Raw genomic sequence first — 18118 nt, 5'->3', positions numbered from 1 at the left:
GATTAAGGCTAAAACCGGGTCAAAAATCTCTTAAGGCTTGCTTTCTAAAAAAATCATTTTATTTTCTCAAACAGGTTTTATTGTTTTTCTTTACTTAAATAAAACAATGGTTCATGAAGTATGTGTTTTGTGAAAATCCTAAGCTCTGATACCATTTGTTACAAAACATGAAGCAATCAAGATCATACAAAACACATATTACACAACCTGTACTAGAACCAAAAGCAATTATGCAGCACACCATGCTAGAAGCTCTCCTAGTCTTGGTAGATATAATCACCTAGGTTGACACTTTCAATCCCTGCAGCCACAGCTTGTCCAAGAGCATTCATCGAGGCAGACTGTAATACCCCGAAAAATCCAAATTAAATTCCGTGGTTTTTTAGAAATGATTTCACTATAGTGGGAGCGAGTACGAGGCTTGGAGAAGTGGTGGAATTAGTTTGAACGATTTTATTTCGAAATCGTACGTATTTAAGAGCGTCTCAAAAATCGACTTTTTATACGTACCAAATTTGGGAAAACTTCCTTCATGAAAGTTGTAGAGCTCGTCGATACGATCTCGTGCATATGTGGAACGCAATATTCGGAGTTCGTATGAATAAGATATGAATATTTGAAAATTGGGAATTTTCTATAAATAGGAAAATTTCTGATTTTATTTTCATTTAAGGACGAAAAAAAGTTCTTTTTGCGGAAAAGCCCCCAGCCCTCTCCGTTCTCTCTCCTCTGTTTCTCGTCAGACCCGACGGGTTTTCTCCGACCCGACCCGGACTTTTCTCTCTCCTCCGGCATCCTCCGGCCACGACCCGGCCTTCCCCGAGCTCGCCGTCGCACGCACAGCCTCCCTGTGGTGTCTCCTTGCCCCGCCGCTGTCCCTATCCCTGGATCGAAGCCACCCAGCCTCCAATCGGTGACCCGACCGGGAAACCCATTTTCCGGCGTCCCCTCGGCCGATCCTCCCCATTTTCGTGATCTTCTCCTCCCCCTGATCATCCCTATGTAAGTCTTTCATCACGATTTTGAGTGTAGACCACTAAATCAAGGTTTGACTTTTTGGACGCCTCTGATTCAATCTAGGATCTGATCGTGCAGCCGAGATTAATCCAACTTCAACGCTTGATCTAGGACGATCTAGACCTTGTCTCAAAAAAAGTCAGGTATTAAAGTGGTTCAATTCTGTATTTTGAAGAAGTTTTTAGTTGACAACTTTAGCATCTGAGGTGGTTGGCCGGCGTTGACCGCCGCGTTGACCGCCGTCTGACCTCCGCATTGTGGCGGCGCGTCGGACCATATTTTGAGTTTATATTATCTGGACGATGATCTATGCATCCATACGAGCGTTTTGATATATTACAAGGTCATTTTAGAAAAAGTTGATAAATAGTGGATTTACGTTTTGACGTTACTATTTAACGTTTTTACGTTTATCTTCGGTTTACGATATGTGAAGATCTGACCATCGGTTTTGCTTCAATTTTGGATATGTTGATAGTATGACTGTCCCAATGACTTTGTGAGGTCATGGGCGAAGATCCGACCGTTGGATCTTCGTATAATTATGAAATAGTGATTCGGAAGGCGATTCGTGAGAATCTGACCGTCGGATTTTCGTATAATTTTGAGGAGATGGTTGTTAGAGTGATTCAAGAAGATCTGACCGTTAGATCTTCGTGATAATTTTGGAGGATGATCCCAAGGGCGATCCGTGAGGATCCGACCGTTGGATCATCATTAAGTTAGAATCTGACCGTTGGATTTCCGTATATGTGTGGTTTATGAATGATTGCTAAGTTAAGATCGTATCTGACTAGGTGATTGACGGTTTGAGTTGGTGGACGATTGTGGATCGTATTTTGAGCTGAATTGAAGACGCAGCGGGATTATCGAGGTGAGTAAACCTCACGTGGTTCATATTACGAACCCAATACAATTAATTTCGTTATTTTATTGCAATCATATGAACTATTGTTGGTGTTACTAGACATTCCTGTGTGAATGTCTGTATATATATTATTACGTGAAATAATATGTATTGTTGGAGTTGTGTTGAGTTATTGTTGAGAAACAATATATTGTGAGAGGTATTGAGTTTATTGTTGAGAAACAATATACTGTGAGAGGTATTGAGTTTATTGTTGAGAAACAATATATTGTGAGAGGTGTTGAGTTTTATTGTTGAGGAACAATAAATTGTTGTGATCTGTGGAGATCACTAGGTCACGAGGTGACCATGGCATCTATTAGTGAATCACGCTCTCGTACCGGGCTGATGGTTATTAATAGTATTAAATCGTAATCACGTCTGTGGCCGGACGAGTGGTTACGTTCAGTTAGAGCTCTAGTCTGTCTGCCAAATGTGGAGTGACCTTATGAGTGAATTTGAGAGTAACTCATAAGTGTCTATATATATGTGGTAACCTTATGAGGGAAATTGAGAGTAACTCATAAGGGTCTATATATATATATGAGTCTGTCTGTCAAATGTTGGGAAATCTTATATGCTAAATTGAGAGTAACTCATAAGTGTCTATATATATATATATGAGTTTGTCTGTCAAATGTTGGGAAATCTTATGAGCTAAATTGAGAGTAACTCATAAGTGTCTATATATATATATATGAGAGTGAGAAAGTAACGTGGGTTTGTGGTGGTCTTGTAATTTAATAAATCAACAGTTCTTTCTTGTTTACTCATACTAGCTGTCAAAAGCTTACCGGGTTTTGTGTTGTTGCAACTCCCGGTACACTATTCAAATTGTGTAGCGGGTAATCCTACAGGACAGGAGAACCAGGACGGTGATCGTGCGGTTAGAGCAATTGTTAGAGTTTTACAGCAATTGTAAGTTGTGAGGTGTGTTATGCTCATTTGAGCTTTACAATATTGCTTGTGAGAGTGAATTGTAATAATGAACTCGAAGTTTCGAGATTTGGATTTTGTAATTGTAATTATTCATGTTTCGGATTTGAATTTATTATTCAAAATTCGGGGCGTGACACAGACATCTTCTTAGATTAGAAACAAGCAGCTGCACAATGGAAGAAAGGCTTCTATGCTTCAACACTTTATGCTTCAAAATGGGACTGAGAATGTATGCAAAAGGCAGTGTTGAACATAGGGACTTTCTTCTCCTTATATATTGGCCAAAACCTCATCCCGGACTCATCCCATAAGGAGTCCTAGTTTTACTTCATGTTTATCAGATAGGAGACTTAAGCTTTATCACAATTCTTTATGTTAATCAGGTTTTAACAATGAGAGTCCTACTCCCATCAAGAGATATACATCTCGATGGGTGACTGGTATTAGAATTACAGCTACATATTTCTTGTTATTTATTTAGCTAAATCAATTGTTCCATTTACTTAATGCTTTTAGATAATGTTAAGTCCACTTTATTCCAACAAATGTGAGTTATAAAATAGTAAGTTTAATTTATATTACAGTCTCCTATCAAATTTGTGTCTGCTCAAGGATACGGCTATGGTCCTTCCAAGTTAGATTTCAGGCTGTGAATTGTTGCTGTTATATAAATTGATTTTGGAGTCCACTTGGTCTCATATGCTGTGTAATCCATGCAATCTTTGTAATGTGAAATGTCTTTTTAAAGAATGATTTTGTTGTAGATCACAATGACGATCTGAATTGGATCGTAAATCACAATGTTAATTTGCCTGTGTTCGACCTTCCAGGATACCATACTATGAGAGCTGAAGGCAGTGTTAGGTTCAGTGCTTATCCCTCCTTGGTGGAGATATTTTGCATGGTATTAATGATATATGTCTATCCCTCGATCATTGGTTGAGTGGGTTTCTGATTCTGATTCTAAAATAGCTCTGGCTTTCAAAAAAAAAAAAAAAAAAAAAAAAAAAACAGTTTTGCCAAACGCGTTGTCTATTGCTTTAAATTTAAGCTGCTTATAAGTTTTCCCAAACACAGCCTTGAACACTTGAAAGGACTTTTGAACCTCAAATGCACTTGCCTCCGCTAGACGAATGGGGAATTCTCTCAATGGCTCAATCCCTATGTGTCAGTTTGCTACATAAATTCTTAGTCTGTTCCACAACAAAAACAAGCCACCTGCAATTGTAACAAAGAGATATCCGCCCTCAGCAAGATAGTTGACACTTAGAGGTACTCTAACCAGGAGATGTTGGAGAGAATGAATTATCTTTACTTTGTAATGGCAATACAAAGTCATTATGTTAGAGACAAAAACAATAAGGAGATCAAGAACAGATTGGGAAGAAAAAAGTCATTATCTTTACTTTGTAATGGCAATACTAAAAATTAAGTTGACTCTCCTTAAGTTGTTTACTTATTAAGAAACATTTGATTACTGAAAGTACTCCCATGGGCAAATTACAAATATGAAAAACCATTCAAGGAGGAGTGGTTCACATTTTCTATTTCTCCTCTCTCACCTCTCTCATTTGAAATGAGTTTACTTATTTGCTTGTAGCATCATTAACCAAGAATTAAGGCTAGCTAGGGTGAGGATCACATGTTTCATATTTCTCCTTTCATTTTATTTTCCGTTTATTGAAGTAAAATAAGTATATAGTTAAGAAATTTTCATGACCGACATGACTCAATGCATAGAAATCCTACTGAAAGAGAGGATATAAGGTATGCATGACTGTTCACATTGTTTGCAAGATCATATACATGTTCAAGATGTGTTGTAATAGTACAAATTCATTATTTTGGGATTGAAAATTCAATATATACATAGTTAAAGTGATAAGTTTCATGTACTATAAATTGTCAGTTTAAATGAAACAGTAATTTATATTAATATTCTGCAGTTCTTCATCAACAAAGTGTATATTTTGAAATTTCTGCTTACTGTAAACCGTGGAGTTATTGGAGGCAATTAAAGTATGTATCGTCATGACAAAGAATGCAAACCAGTAGAGGGGACATTGCTATAAAAATTTATTCAGTGCATATTGTTCCTTTAAAATTGTTAAGTAGTTGTTTTCCTTAACAAAATTTGAATTTAAATCCCCAATTTAGAAACATAAAAATACCCCAAAATTAGACACATAAGACTTAGAAGTCTCACTTCATGCTGGTCAGTAACGATCAATGTTTGTTGTATTAATTCTTGGGGTTTGGAAAGTGTAACATATGAACATCACTAAGATTAATCAAAATCTAGTCCAACTCAAGCATATAACGGTGAAAGATGTTCTTAATCTGACTTTAGAATTTTAACCATGAAACAATATTAAGTTAATTTTCTAGATTATATTCACTTATGTTACATATTATATATATCAACTTGATTTTACTGTTTCTTGACCATTCTCAGATCAGACCTAGTTAAGCTTTTGTGTATTGGATAGTTTAACAGTTTCAATGCTTTGATTTAAGCACATGGTAAATATCACCTTGATTTTACTTGAGTAGTTCATGTTTATCTCTAACTAGCTGTCAAAATAGATCCACCTCTTTTTTTTTGGTGGTACAAAGCAGACAAAGGCCCAGAACGGCTCCAAGGAAAGAAAGCAACAGACTGAAAAAGAAGAAAAAAGAAAAGCTAGCAGTGAAACATAGTCCAAGCTATGGAGGAGGGCCAGCCGCGTCGAAGAGCAGAATTCGCATGAGGGAGGTAGGAGGGTTGGAGACCCAATCCGCCGGACACACCCTGCGAGATGCCAAAGCTGCCACACAGTCTGCAGCAGCATTTGCATTCCTACTGGTCCAAAGCCAGTTAACACGAGCAAACTGATAGGCATTAACACGAGTGCGAGATACAATCTGTGAAGCCGACCAATCCACCGCCGAGTGGGGGTTTTTAAAGGCTGAAATCAGAACCAGAGAGTCGGATTCCAGCTGAAAAGAAGAAAGAGAGAGAGAGGAGGCTAAACTGAGGCCAAGGTTGATAGCCAGAGCTTCAGCAGCCATAGAGGAGGAGGCTAGCATTCTTTGAGAGGAGCCGCCAATTAAGGTCCATGCAGAATCTCGAAGAATAGCCGCCAAACCACAAACAAGGGACACTGGATCCCAAGCCGCATCAGTATTGATTTTCAGCGCTCCCCGGGCCGGAGCAACCCAACCAGCAACATGGGATGTCTCTGACGGGGGTCTTGATGGAGTCATATGATTTAGGGCGCGGGGAATCATGAGAAACTCCTGCGAGGCAGTAAAAGCCCTTGATGCAACAGCAATTGGATCCAGTGAGGTGTGGTTGAAAACAGTGCGACATCGTTGCTTCCAAATGTACCATAGCAGATAAACCACATGTGTTGTGAACTGGGCATCCTGAACAGCAAGATGATCACCAAACAGAGCAAGGATCCATCTATCCAAGGATGTAATAGCTTGAAGATCAATTCTGTAGGAAAGAGGGTGCGAAAACCAAGCCCTAGTCGCCCACGGGCAAAGAAATAAGACATGTTCAATGGTTTCCGGATGTGCATCACAGATAGGGCACATAGGGGAAGGAGATAGATGCCTCCGGTGACGGTTATCATTTGTTGCCAAAGCATTTGAAATAGCCCGCCAAAGGAAATGCTTGATTCTGGGAGTGGCCCTAACCGCCCACAGCCATTTCCAAACCATTAATGGAATGGGAGTGAAAAGGATGTAAGGAGCGAAGTGGGATTTGAGTCGATATTTTGAGCCTGTATCCAGATTTAACAGAATAAGCTCCCGTAGTAGTAGCTGACCAAATCAGTTTGTCAATATCGTTGAGGGAGCCAAAAGGGGTTGCCCTGATTGCAACAATTGCTGCAGTCGGCAGATTGTTTGTTAAAGAACCCAGATTCCATGAATCATTCCGTCTGTCAATAACCTGATGAACTGAGACAAATGGTGCATCAGTAGGCATGTGAGAGAGAAGGTTAAAAGAAGGGTACCTCTGTATCCAGTTATCCCGCCAGAAATCAATATTATGGCCCGAGCCAATCTGCCAAATAGAACCCGCACATAGTAATTCACGGCCTGCAAGGATGCTAGACCAGGCCCAGGAGGGGGAGGATCCCCGTGTAGCTTCAAGAAATGAGCACCGGGGAAAATAGTGGCTCTTAAGCACAGACACCCACAAAGCATTCGGATTGGAGAGAATACGCCAACCCTGTTTGGCCAAGAGAGCAAGGTTGAAATCAGCTAAACCACGGAATCCCATCCCCCCTTCGGATTTCGGGAGTGACAGAGAACCCCAGTTTTTCCAATGGATTCCCGAGGAGGAGGAACTACCCCACCAAACGTTCGCCAGAACAGAATTGATCTTGTTCCATAGTGTGTTGGGAAACTTGAACACTGACATCGGGTAAGCCAGAACCGCCATGGCCACAGATTTGATCAAAATTTCTTTCCCAGCTTGTGAAAGATGTGCGTTGTTCCAACCCAAAATGTTTTTGGATAAATTATCTTTAACATAAGTAAGAGCTGAAACTTTGGATCTTCCCCAAATGGTCGGAAGGCCCAGATACGAGCCCGGATTCAGAACCGTACGAATTCCCATGATAGCACTGAGTAGGTGTACAATCTCAGGAGTTGTATTTGGGCTGAAGAAGAGTGAAGATTTTTCCAAGTTGATGGATTGGCCTGATGCACTACAATAATGGTGTAGAGTATCCGACAATGCTTCACAATTGCAAAGAGTGGCCTTGAGAAAAAAGATCGAATCATCAGCAAAGAATAAATGACTAACCAAAGGCCCGTCAGGGTTCAACTTAACCGCATCCAGTAAGTTGGCATCACAAATTTTCCTGATCATAGAAGACAAAACATCATTGACAAATAAAAAGAGGAAAGGAGAGAGGGGGTCTCCCTGCCTTAACCCCCTTGTCGGTTTGAACCGCCTGCCCGGTGAACCATTGATCAGAAGAGAGTACGAAACAGATGTAACACAAGCCATAACCATACGGACCCAAGTTGGGTGAAATCCCATTTTGAGGAGAACTTGTTGTAGGAAATTCCAATCAACACGATCATAAGCTTTATTCATGTCCAATTTGAGAGCAAATTCACCCGTACAATTGGTTGATTTGAGGAGCTTTAAATGGTGAAAGAGTTCGTGAGCAACCAAGATGTTGTCCTGTATTTGGCGTCCAGGAATGAAAGCAGATTGGTTGTCAGAGATGAGAGTCGGCATGAAGAGCTTAAGACGGTTGGAGATATTCTTGGCAAGAATCTTGTAGGCAAAGTTGCAAAGAGCGATTGGTCTGAACTGAGATGCAAACTGAGGGACTTCCACCTTTGGTATTAAAGCAATGAAAGTACTATTGAAACTTTCCAGAACAGTAGAAGTAGAGAAGGATGTAGATGTAGCGTCAAAAACAAGATGCTTCACTATATCCCAATATGATTGATAAAACGTGCCTGAGAACCCATCAGGACCAGGGGCCTTAAGCTCCCAAGTCAAAAACAGCGTCTCTGACTTCCTCAATAGTAATATCTGCCAACAAAGCCAAATTCATTCCACCGTGACCACTGGGTCAACAAAGCTGATAACAGTGTGCAAGTGATCAGTAGGACCTACTTGATACATGTCACGAAAGAAGTTGTTCATGTGTGCTACAATATCAGTTTCCCGTGTGAGCCAAATACCATTGCCGTCATCAATGCGCAAGACCTTATTGCGTCTTCGATGCATCAAAGTGGACTGATGAAAGAAGTGAGTGTTAAGGTCCCCGCTGGCCAACCAAGAGATACGGGATCTTTGTTTCCAATATTCCTCTTCCAGAGACCAATAGGATGTAATTTGTGCAGTGATAGAGGAAATTTCAGCCTGAACCTCACAATTTTCCAGGTCAAGTAAATCTTCGATTCTGTTTTGGCTCAGAATGACCTGATTACCAAAATTTGGGAAGGTGTTCTTCGCCCAGAGAGTGAGGGCAGACTTACAGTGATGAAGGTTGGTCATCCAGTGTTGATTGGGAGCATCAGAGTCAGTCTGCCAATTTGACCTGACAATGTCAAAACTAGTAGGATGCTTGGTCCATAATTGTTCGAACCGAAATAGATGTGGAGCCTTAATTTCAGTAGGGCTGGTGTCCAGCAAGATGGGACGATGATCCGACCCAAGGAGAGGGAGGTGGAAGAGTTGGGAACGACATTGATTTGCAATCCACGAGTTATTAACCAAAGCCCTGTCCAATCTTTCCTTGATTACAACATGGCCGTGTTGTTTGCAAAACCAGGTAAAATCCGGTCCGTGAAAAAGGAGATCAGAAAGTTGGCAGTGAGCAAGAAAATCCTGAAAGAGCTGCATTCTCCATCTAGGTTGAGCAAGGCCTCCCCATTTTTCATGAAGCCACAGAATCTCATTAAAGTCACCCAAACACAGCCATGGGGAAGAGATTGAATGAAAAGAGGTGTAACAGGAACGCCAGAAAGCATTTTTTTGATTAACATGGGGATTCCCATACAACCATGATATCTTACAATGAAAAGCTTCCGAAACAAAACAAACAGATGTATTAATATAATTAACCGTGCCGAAAACACTGGAAACATGGACAGTATTGTCCCAGAAAAGAGCAAGGCCACCGCCACCATTGGCATTTGGATTGATTACAAACATGTGATCAAACCGAAGATTATTCTTCCAAAGGTTAAGCACCGGTTCCTGCTGCCAAGTCTCCATAAGAAAAAGCATAGAGGGGTTATGACGTTTCACCAAACGTCGAATTGTTTTTCCAGTCAGGTCCGCCCCTAGGCCCTGACAATTCCAGGATAGGAGCCTCGTGGGGGACCCGTGACTGCATCAGGCCAGTCACCGGTGCCTTGATCCGTCTGAGGGACAAGATCAGCTTGGGGGCTTTCAGAAGGAGGCAAAGGAGCAGCTTCCAGAGCCAAGAGGGGAGGGGGAGGCAGCACAATTTCCTGAGAGCCTCCAGCCAGAAGGATGTTCTGATCCGAAGTTTGGATGAGGAGTGATCCATGAAGATCAGAGTTTGGAAACGGTGTGATGTGGCTTGAAGAGTGGTGGGTTGATGAGTTGAGATCCAGAGGTGCACGAGTAAGGTGAGAGTTCTCTGCTAAAATGAGTTGTACCGCAGAAAGACCTTCAGTAGTTGCAAGGGTTTCTCTTAGGAGGGCTTCCCTTTTAGACTGCGATGCTTCCCTCACAGAATTAGTTGCCGAAGCTGCACAAGACACTTTTCGGCGCCCACCGCGACCTCCACCTCTGGTACCACGGCTTCTTCCCCGTCCTCTAGTCTTCCGAGCAGCAACAGATCTACTAGGACTCGAATCATCCAGCAAGAAACCAGCAAAAGTAAAACTGGTTTGGTGAAGATCCGAAGCAAAGGCCATAGAAAACTCCGGATCGAAAGAGGATAAAGATCTGAGCTTTGATTTCTTACTCTTCCGATCAGATTCATTTGGGATGTCATCAGCTATACGCTTTAGGCGAAGTTGGTCAAGAAAGGATGCAATCCCAGTGATGGAGGTGTCATTTTGTGGTGATGCAGGTGGTATAGTAATGGGTTGTGTATGTGTTGGGTTGGGAGCCACTTGTGCACTGGGTGTGATGATGGGTAAGGTTGAAAAGTCAGGAAGGGTCGGGTTTTGAAGGTGGGTAGTGGAAGACAAATGAAGTGGGGCATATTGTGTTTGGATAGGGTTATGTGTCTGATTGGGTGTCAAAGATAAATTGGGTGTGTCCCATATTGATATCTCCCGATGGGCCCAAGGTGGGGAACAGAGTTGGGGCTGATCCGTAGCAACAGCCAGAGATTCCATCTTGGCATGCATCCACAATCAGATCATCATCAAAAACCATCACGGATTTACCTTTGTCAAGAGTTCCAATAGAGGAGGAGGCCACCTGAGTGGTAGGCAGAGTTTGAATAGGAGAGAGAAGATGGATACCAGCATTCCTTATGAATTTTTGTCTAGGAGATGCAAGTAAAAGAGGGCTTCATCATGACATCATCTAAGGTAAGAGTAAATTTTTGTTCTTAGTGAGATCTCTGTTTTTTTTTTTTGGTCAATGATTGTATTAGAAGATCCAAAGGATCAAGCAAAATACAAGAGGTACATAAGACTCCAAATAAAGAGGCACAAAAGACCCCAGATAACAAAATACAAGAGGTACATAAGACCCCAGATAAAGAGGCACATAGGCCCAGATAAAGAGGCACATAGGCCCAGCAAATGAGGCACACAGGCCCAGCAAACATTGAAATAAGAAAACCCTACAGAAATAGCTATCAGGCCCCAAGAGGAAGACATCTCCCTTCTCAGAACCCTATTGCCGCCGATTCCATACCCTTGCTGGAAGAGAAATAGCCGCCATAGCACCATCTTGCCTCCTTCAACACTGGTTGGGACACACATAGGACTCAAGAACGCCCATGAAACACCGAGTAACTTAGCAGTGTGTGTTTGCCGGAGCAATCGAGCCACACGCTTTTGAGGAACGAATAAACCGCCAACGGGCGTTAGATCGTTTAGGGGTGGTGTAGAATGAAGCAAATCCGGAATCCATAGTGACCAATTCCATCCAAGAGGATATAATCTTGTTAACAATAAAACAACGAGCACAAAGAAATTACTAAATACTAAGCAACTAGGAACAACAAACCACCGGCAAGGCCCAGAAACAGATGCTCGGCCTAACCACCACTCTTCCCAAGGCGCTGTGGCACACAAAACCGGTTGGCAGTGCACGCCGCCGACACCACGCCGCTGCGCCATAGCCCCACATCGCCGCCCCGTAGCCCTGCATCGCCGCGCCGTAGCCCTGCACCGCACCACCACCGCGCCATTTCGCCGACCACCCTGGAACCCGGAAGAAAGGAACAGAGCCTCTCCCAGATAGACTCTGCCATGAGAGCTAGCTCTCATCCACCTCCCCGATCCCCGAAGCAGTGGAGACGCCAGAACCCGCCACTGGATATGACCACGCGGCCTCCCCCCTTCTCTCGCCCCCGATCCCAGAAGAGCAGATCGAGATCGATCTGCCCGGTCTAAGATCGAGCACGGATCCACCAACCCTGGGCCGCAGCCCTGCCTTAGATCCACGCCACTAGCCTGAGCCACCATCCCCTCCCGGACCGGAGCGCAGCGCCGGGATCGCCTGCGGCGTTCGGCCGGGAGAGAGTTCACTGTCAAGATGAAACCTGTTCTCTTTTTCGCTGCGCGTGGGGCGCGTTCCTAGTTTTAGAGAGTTGAGATCTCTCTTGTTAATGAGAGATTACATTTCTTCGTAAATGTCCCTTCTCTGGAGACTGCTTATTACATTCTTGAACACTTCAGGTAGTTTGTTTTGATATATATGATAACAATGTTTTGCAATATACATGCGATAATCTGTAAGAACTTAGAAAATTCAGCTCATTATTAGCATCTTACACTTATTTTAGCGGATTACACATCAGGTCATTATCAGATCACATATGGTAAACAAGATCAAGTTTACACAAATATTTTAGCATCTTACAATTGAGATATTGGAGGAAACTAAAGTATACTATTATAAACAATTTTTTTTAATGTATGTAGAAATATGAAATTTGGTGTGTGGAAAACAAATTGGGAACGCACGAGTACTCTCTTTAATTTCATGCGTTGATTAATGAAATAATGAAAATAATTTTTGTAGTTATTATTACGTTATGAATTAAAAAACTTTTTTTCTCTTAAAACAAAAACATGTACATCACGCCTTTAGATGTCACATGAATAACATGCATTATGAAATGTTGAGTAGCTCATAACATGGCTCGTACGTTCGGCTTTACATAGAGTTAATGGATTTGCCAGGACATTGGTTCATCCTGGATTATTGATGTAGTTGGAGAGTTTAATTGGAGAGTTTTCTAAATGTTTTTGTAGTAGGCTAGGGAAGTAGATCCTTTTACTCTGTTATTATCCTCTTGATCAAGTTAATGGAATTCCTTTTTAATAAATAAAAGATTGCAATATATATATATGAACTATTGCTGAAATGATTTTCCAAAGGCCAACAAGCCAGAAAACTGTGGTCTCGGTTTAACGAGTTTCACAAATTTAATCCAACATGAAACATATATATAAATGTTTAACCTGGCTCTTATAGTTGTTTTTTTTTTTTTTTTTTTTTCAAATGATCACAATTCTATAATCTTTCTTCATCTTGTAGGTATTGGCAATACAGAGAAATAATTTCAAAAGTAAATATTATTCAAGTAGCAATATAAAACCTAATAAAACTAGACTACATAACATGGTTGTTTCTTGTTCTGATGGTAAGGATCGAAAAAGAACTATCCAGTTACCATGATCCTTGAGCACCTGCTGTTGGATTTTGGAAAGCAAAGAAATTCCAGGAAGTCTTCAAGGAGTAGGGCTGAGAGATTGTTACACCTTCTTTAGTGATGTTAGCTATCTGAAGCTTGTTGACAGCAGACCTATCACGATACAAAAGGACACGCATGCATTTCTCCAGAAGCCTAACACCTTCTTCGAAACTCAAGTCCTTGCGCCATTCATCACGAAGAATAGGCCTTGCAAGGTGGTTTCCAAATCCGGTAGCGACATGATTGTCCTCAAAGTTCAAACCTATCATAGTAACGATTCCGAGGTATGTCTTACCGTTCTTCACTCCACCAAGCACAAGCGAGTTCCACAGCGGATCAAACTTGTTACGCCTGTTGTACATCACACGGGTCAAGTAGCTGTGGATCTCTTTAGGTCCCAAAGAGTTTCCATCGTCACACATGCTGTCCTGTTGGGTGAGCTCGTCAAGATAACGTAGCAGCTCCTGGAAATCACTGATTTCTCCACTTGCGCCAAGAAGAGAATGCTTTCCAATAGGCTTCATTCGTTCGATGCTCTTGTATCGGAGGGTCGATCCATAGGAACCTCCCATATCAGCAGCCATCAAAACTCCATCTTTGTATTTGAGAGCCACAACAGACGTGCCAGTCACGTAAGGGTTCGGTGTTCTCTGAGACTGAGAGGCTTCTGGGGAACACAGTAGGCTGGATTTCGCCTGGTTCGAGTCCATTGAGTTCATTTTTCATTCGCAAGATTTGTCAGTGATGAGAGAATAGTATATGGTCTACAGCTTCTTTTGAAGGTACATATATATAGAGACTAATCCTCTGTGTTTGGTAGGTGTAGTCTCAGACTCCGGTTTACACAAGAAATTCTTAGCCGGATGGGAACGTAGGAATTGGTTTCTCCTAGTGAGACCCGTTAATAATCATATTAGATTTGATAGTCCTAGTTAGAGTTGGAACTGAAAGTAGTCTCGTTGATTTTTTTTGAGGAACATGGTGTGTCGAGCCCTAAATTCCATAGATAAAAGCCAAAATAAAAACACTACACGTTTGATTAGGGCTGTGCTCAATAGTTTGAAGTATCTCCTCGCCGAAAATTGAGCGTTTATTTTGATACTTGTACTATCATCTGTAATTCCATATCGAGTATGTTTCAACAAAATTTGACTTCTCATTGGAAAAAAAAAAAAAAAAAACACTGGCAGTGAGTCCAGTGACTGCCGATAGTTCTAGTTCCTCGAGTTCAAGCGGAATGTCCAAGATTAGACCTTCCAATAGTGGAAGCCTTTTTTATATAGAGAACTAGTCCGCTTTTCCTGAATAAGAGTCGAGAACATTGGCAATAAATGATTGACCATAAAAATAAACACACTAGTTATTTCAATAGGAAAATTAACCAGTCAGTGATATTGGAGGAAGCCTGCTAGCCATTGGAGGATACAACTATGTCACAGCATCCTCAAAAACCTAATGAGAAGCTTTGTTAATTTAATGATAGACTGGTACTTGAAAGCTCCCAAGTTCCAACTTCCGTGTAAACAACTTGGAAATCAAGTAACGGAGCTCTTTGAAACCTGGTCCAGCATGAAATGCAGACCGGTTTCAAGGTTCTGACAACAGGAAGGCCTCCCCACACTGCAATGGACTAAATTTCCCATTCAGAATAGGTCCTCTATTGTCATTAACTGGTGGCTGGTGCTGAGAAGACACTGCAAGGAAACCATATCGTCAACTGGTTACTATCGTTTAAATATAATATTAAAGAAGGATACTGTATTTTCAAAGAACCAACCATAACTAACGAACAAGGAGAGCAGTCTAATAGAAAGAACAAGTTGAGCAAGGACCTTGATCATGACAGCCATAAGCTTAGACAATACAAGAACATGCTTCTGTTTACATCTGGGGCTCGCATGAACCACTCGCATGGAGGCTGATCTCAACAAGAGTAGCCCTGTTCCAGTTATAATGACAGAAAGGTGTTCAAGAAAAGCTTCACCCAATCACCCTTCAACTGGTGGGGTGGCTGGTGCTGAGAAGACATTGCAAACAAAATATACCAAATTCAAAACATGAGAATCGAAAACATAACAATAAAAACCCTTTTGCAACTTCTTGGAATGAATAAAGAAGTCTGCATATGCTGTCAGCAGTAATACAACACTGGAGTCATATGCTGCAGAACAAACGATACTTCTCTACAATGATATGCAATCACTTTCAAGTGTCACACTGAATTGAATAACATTTGGTTGGCGCTTGAAGACAGGGTTTGCATATATGCACCTACCTCTCGTTGACTTGAAGCAAGGACTAAATCGAGGTTGCAGAACATTGTTCTTGATAACAAACCATGAAATACATACGTATGCAAAGAGAGATGATTTGTAGATAGAAAAACCAGTATCAAGAATCAGTTTGCTATAATAATTTGTATACAAAGCTCAAATCAGAACTTACTTTCAGTGATGTGGGTCAATATCAGTTCACTTGCTTTACATTAAGGTTGTAACTTGTAAGCATTGAAGGATTACGATAATAACAAAATCAACCATGATCACTGTGGCTGAGAACCTGAAACCGAGTGATGCTACCGTCATATGAAGATCAGATGAAAAACTACAAGTCTCTGAGACTCTGACGATGGGCCAATTACAGTAGGTTAAACTCTTGGGCTCTTGGCAGAATCCTGATGATATCGTCATTATTACCATTCTGGAATTCCAAATCCAAAGGTAACAATCATGTAATACATAGGTTATCTTTACTACAAGCAATGTATCCAAGCAAACCTCAATGAAAATTCTATATGAGGAAACACTCAAACCAATGTTTTGGAGCAGCTGGGTGGATTGTAAAGGCCTGTGCTACAAATCTCTTTTCACTGGTAGCAATCATGGTTGCAAAGGAATAACTTTCAGGATGCAAACCCTTCTCTTTAAGCCATGCATAAAATCTGTATCTAGGCTTAATCCGGTTCTCCAAATCAAAACACAAAAATGCTGGAAAAACATTGAGGTACTCCAACGAGGATTTCATTTCACCACAGAGAAAGTTTACTTTCTCTTCAAGATATTCTGGGTTCTGATTCAGGATTTTTGGTGCTGTGCTTATAATCAAACAAAGCTGTGAGAATTCAAGCCCTGCATTAAGAAGGATATCAAACCGCTTTTGTAACTCACTGCTTCTGCCATGTATGCGGGCCAAGACCTTCAGAGTCAAAGGGTTCTCTCCAAAGCCGATGCCATGCATGAAATTCAATTTCTTCATTGCATGAAGAGGAGTTTTACAAGATTGGAACTGCTCCAATCCATTACTAAATTCTTTCTTCATGTGTTCTTCATCAGAATCACTGAGTACATAATTAGCTAACAATTGATGTTCATTCTTAATCCTAGTGAAGAACCACTCATGAAGATCCAAAGCCCTCATCAAATGAGGTACGTTGACCATTTTATTTCTTCCCATTGCATAAGGATATTTTTGACTCACTTCCTTCAATTCATTCTCATTCAATCCTAAATGTTTCAACAATCCCAAAGTTGATATCACCGTTTTTTCCAGTTCAAGATTCAAAACTTCCGGTCTTTGAAGAAGCAATAAACCTACATCCTCCTTCCTAACACCTAATCTACAGAAGTAGTTAGCTTTCCGAACCAACACCTCTTCCGGGTGTTGAAGAAAAATATCTTTCTTCCCACCCAACAACTCCCCAACCTTCCCTTTTTCGATACCCAAATCATAAAACACCCTCACCATCCTACAAACCTCATACCAAGTATCCACATTTCCCTCGACACAATTTCCAATATCAAACTCCACAAAAACCCTCTTCAAATCATCCAACAATGCGACAACCTCACCACCCAATTCCCCGCCGACGCGCAACAACCGAGGGAAAGCCAAGCACATCCCCACAACCGAAAGATTACTCCACCCATACTCCTTAAACCCACAAAGCCTAGCTTTCAACTCCTCTGAACTCTCTCTAAAAATACAATGCTCCTCCCTATACAACTTCCCCAACATTTTCCACGGAAACCCGAAACCGCTAAGCACACAAGCAGCATCCAAAACAGTCTCGTCTTCCGAAAAGAAAAACTTATTGGTGGGTAAAAACTCACAGACTTGGGGGTAGTCTATGCCAATGCTTTCAAAGAAAAACTCAAATTCGTTGATGGGGTGGTACCTGAGGAACCTCTGGAAGCTTCTGGGGAAGTTGGGGACGGAGTAGGGGACCTTCTTGACGAGATTGGAGAGGGAGAAGAGGGCGTTCTTGCTGATGTGCTCGGCGTAGGTGTAGGGTAGGGACCTGGTGGTGTGGAGGTAGTCAGTGAGGACTTTCTGGGCTTGGTTGATGGCTTCGGACTTGTACTTGGTGGGGACATTGGGGACTTTTGGGAGGTTTGTGGTGGTTTTGGCGGCAGTGGAGAAGTGGTGAGAGAGGAGGGTGAAGAGGGATTTGGGGAGGGACATGGTTCAGGGGGCTTTATCTGAAAAGTTTGGGTTTTATGGGGTCATGAGTGTAAACATATGCAAACAAATGAAGGTGGATTAAGGGTAAATACTCGATCAGAAAATATATCAAACTTAAAAAAAAAAAAAAAAAAAAAGACACATACGAAGTATGAAAGTATCGCAAGAGTACCTACAATATCTACGCACATTTGAGTTTTATGTAGGTATGTAGGGTATTTTTGGATGTGCTTGATTGTTTGTTAAAAATGTTGAATTGCTTAAGTAATGACTCTTTCTGACAATCCTATTCGGTGAGTCGTTACGTGTAATTTCGCTGATCAGTTAAATAATTGACAGATTTCAAAAAAAAAAAAAAAGATGGCTGGAGTGCTAGCTCCACAATGGCAATGAAACTCAAAATATTTCGTATTAT

General features: G+C 41.4%; 2 protein-coding genes across 3 annotated transcripts; both read right to left on the bottom strand.

Moving 5' to 3' along the window:
• Positions 1–13217: 13217 nt before the first annotated feature.
• On the bottom strand, positions 13218–13961 carry LOC133714089 (proteasome subunit beta type-4). Its single transcript, XM_062140163.1, has one exon. It carries the CDS (start codon positions 13959–13961, stop codon positions 13218–13220), a length of 744 nt encoding a protein of 247 aa, XP_061996147.1.
• A 504-nt stretch (positions 13962–14465) lies between these two features.
• On the bottom strand, positions 14466–17734 carry LOC133715428 (transcription termination factor MTEF18, mitochondrial). Of its 2 annotated transcripts, XM_062141915.1 has the most exons (3): positions 15688–17734; positions 15075–15259; positions 14468–14936 (listed from the first exon to the last, which is right to left on the bottom strand). In XM_062141915.1, exon 1 carries the CDS (start codon positions 17701–17703, stop codon positions 16033–16035), a length of 1671 nt encoding a protein of 556 aa, XP_061997899.1. In that variant the 5' UTR covers positions 17704–17734; the 3' UTR covers positions 14468–14936; positions 15075–15259; positions 15688–16032. The 2 variants fall into 2 exon arrangements, with proteins under 2 accessions (XP_061997898.1, XP_061997899.1); XM_062141914.1 differs by having other exon boundaries at positions 14466–14936; positions 15075–17734.
• Between the last annotated feature and the right edge of the window lie 384 nt (positions 17735–18118).

The sequence above is a fragment of the Rosa rugosa genome, chromosome 6 (assembly GCF_958449725.1).
Source record: "Rosa rugosa chromosome 6, drRosRugo1.1, whole genome shotgun sequence".
In the NCBI taxonomy this organism is placed as follows: domain Eukaryota; kingdom Viridiplantae; phylum Streptophyta; class Magnoliopsida; order Rosales; family Rosaceae; genus Rosa; species Rosa rugosa.
This window is presented reverse-complemented; position numbering and strand designations above follow the sequence as displayed.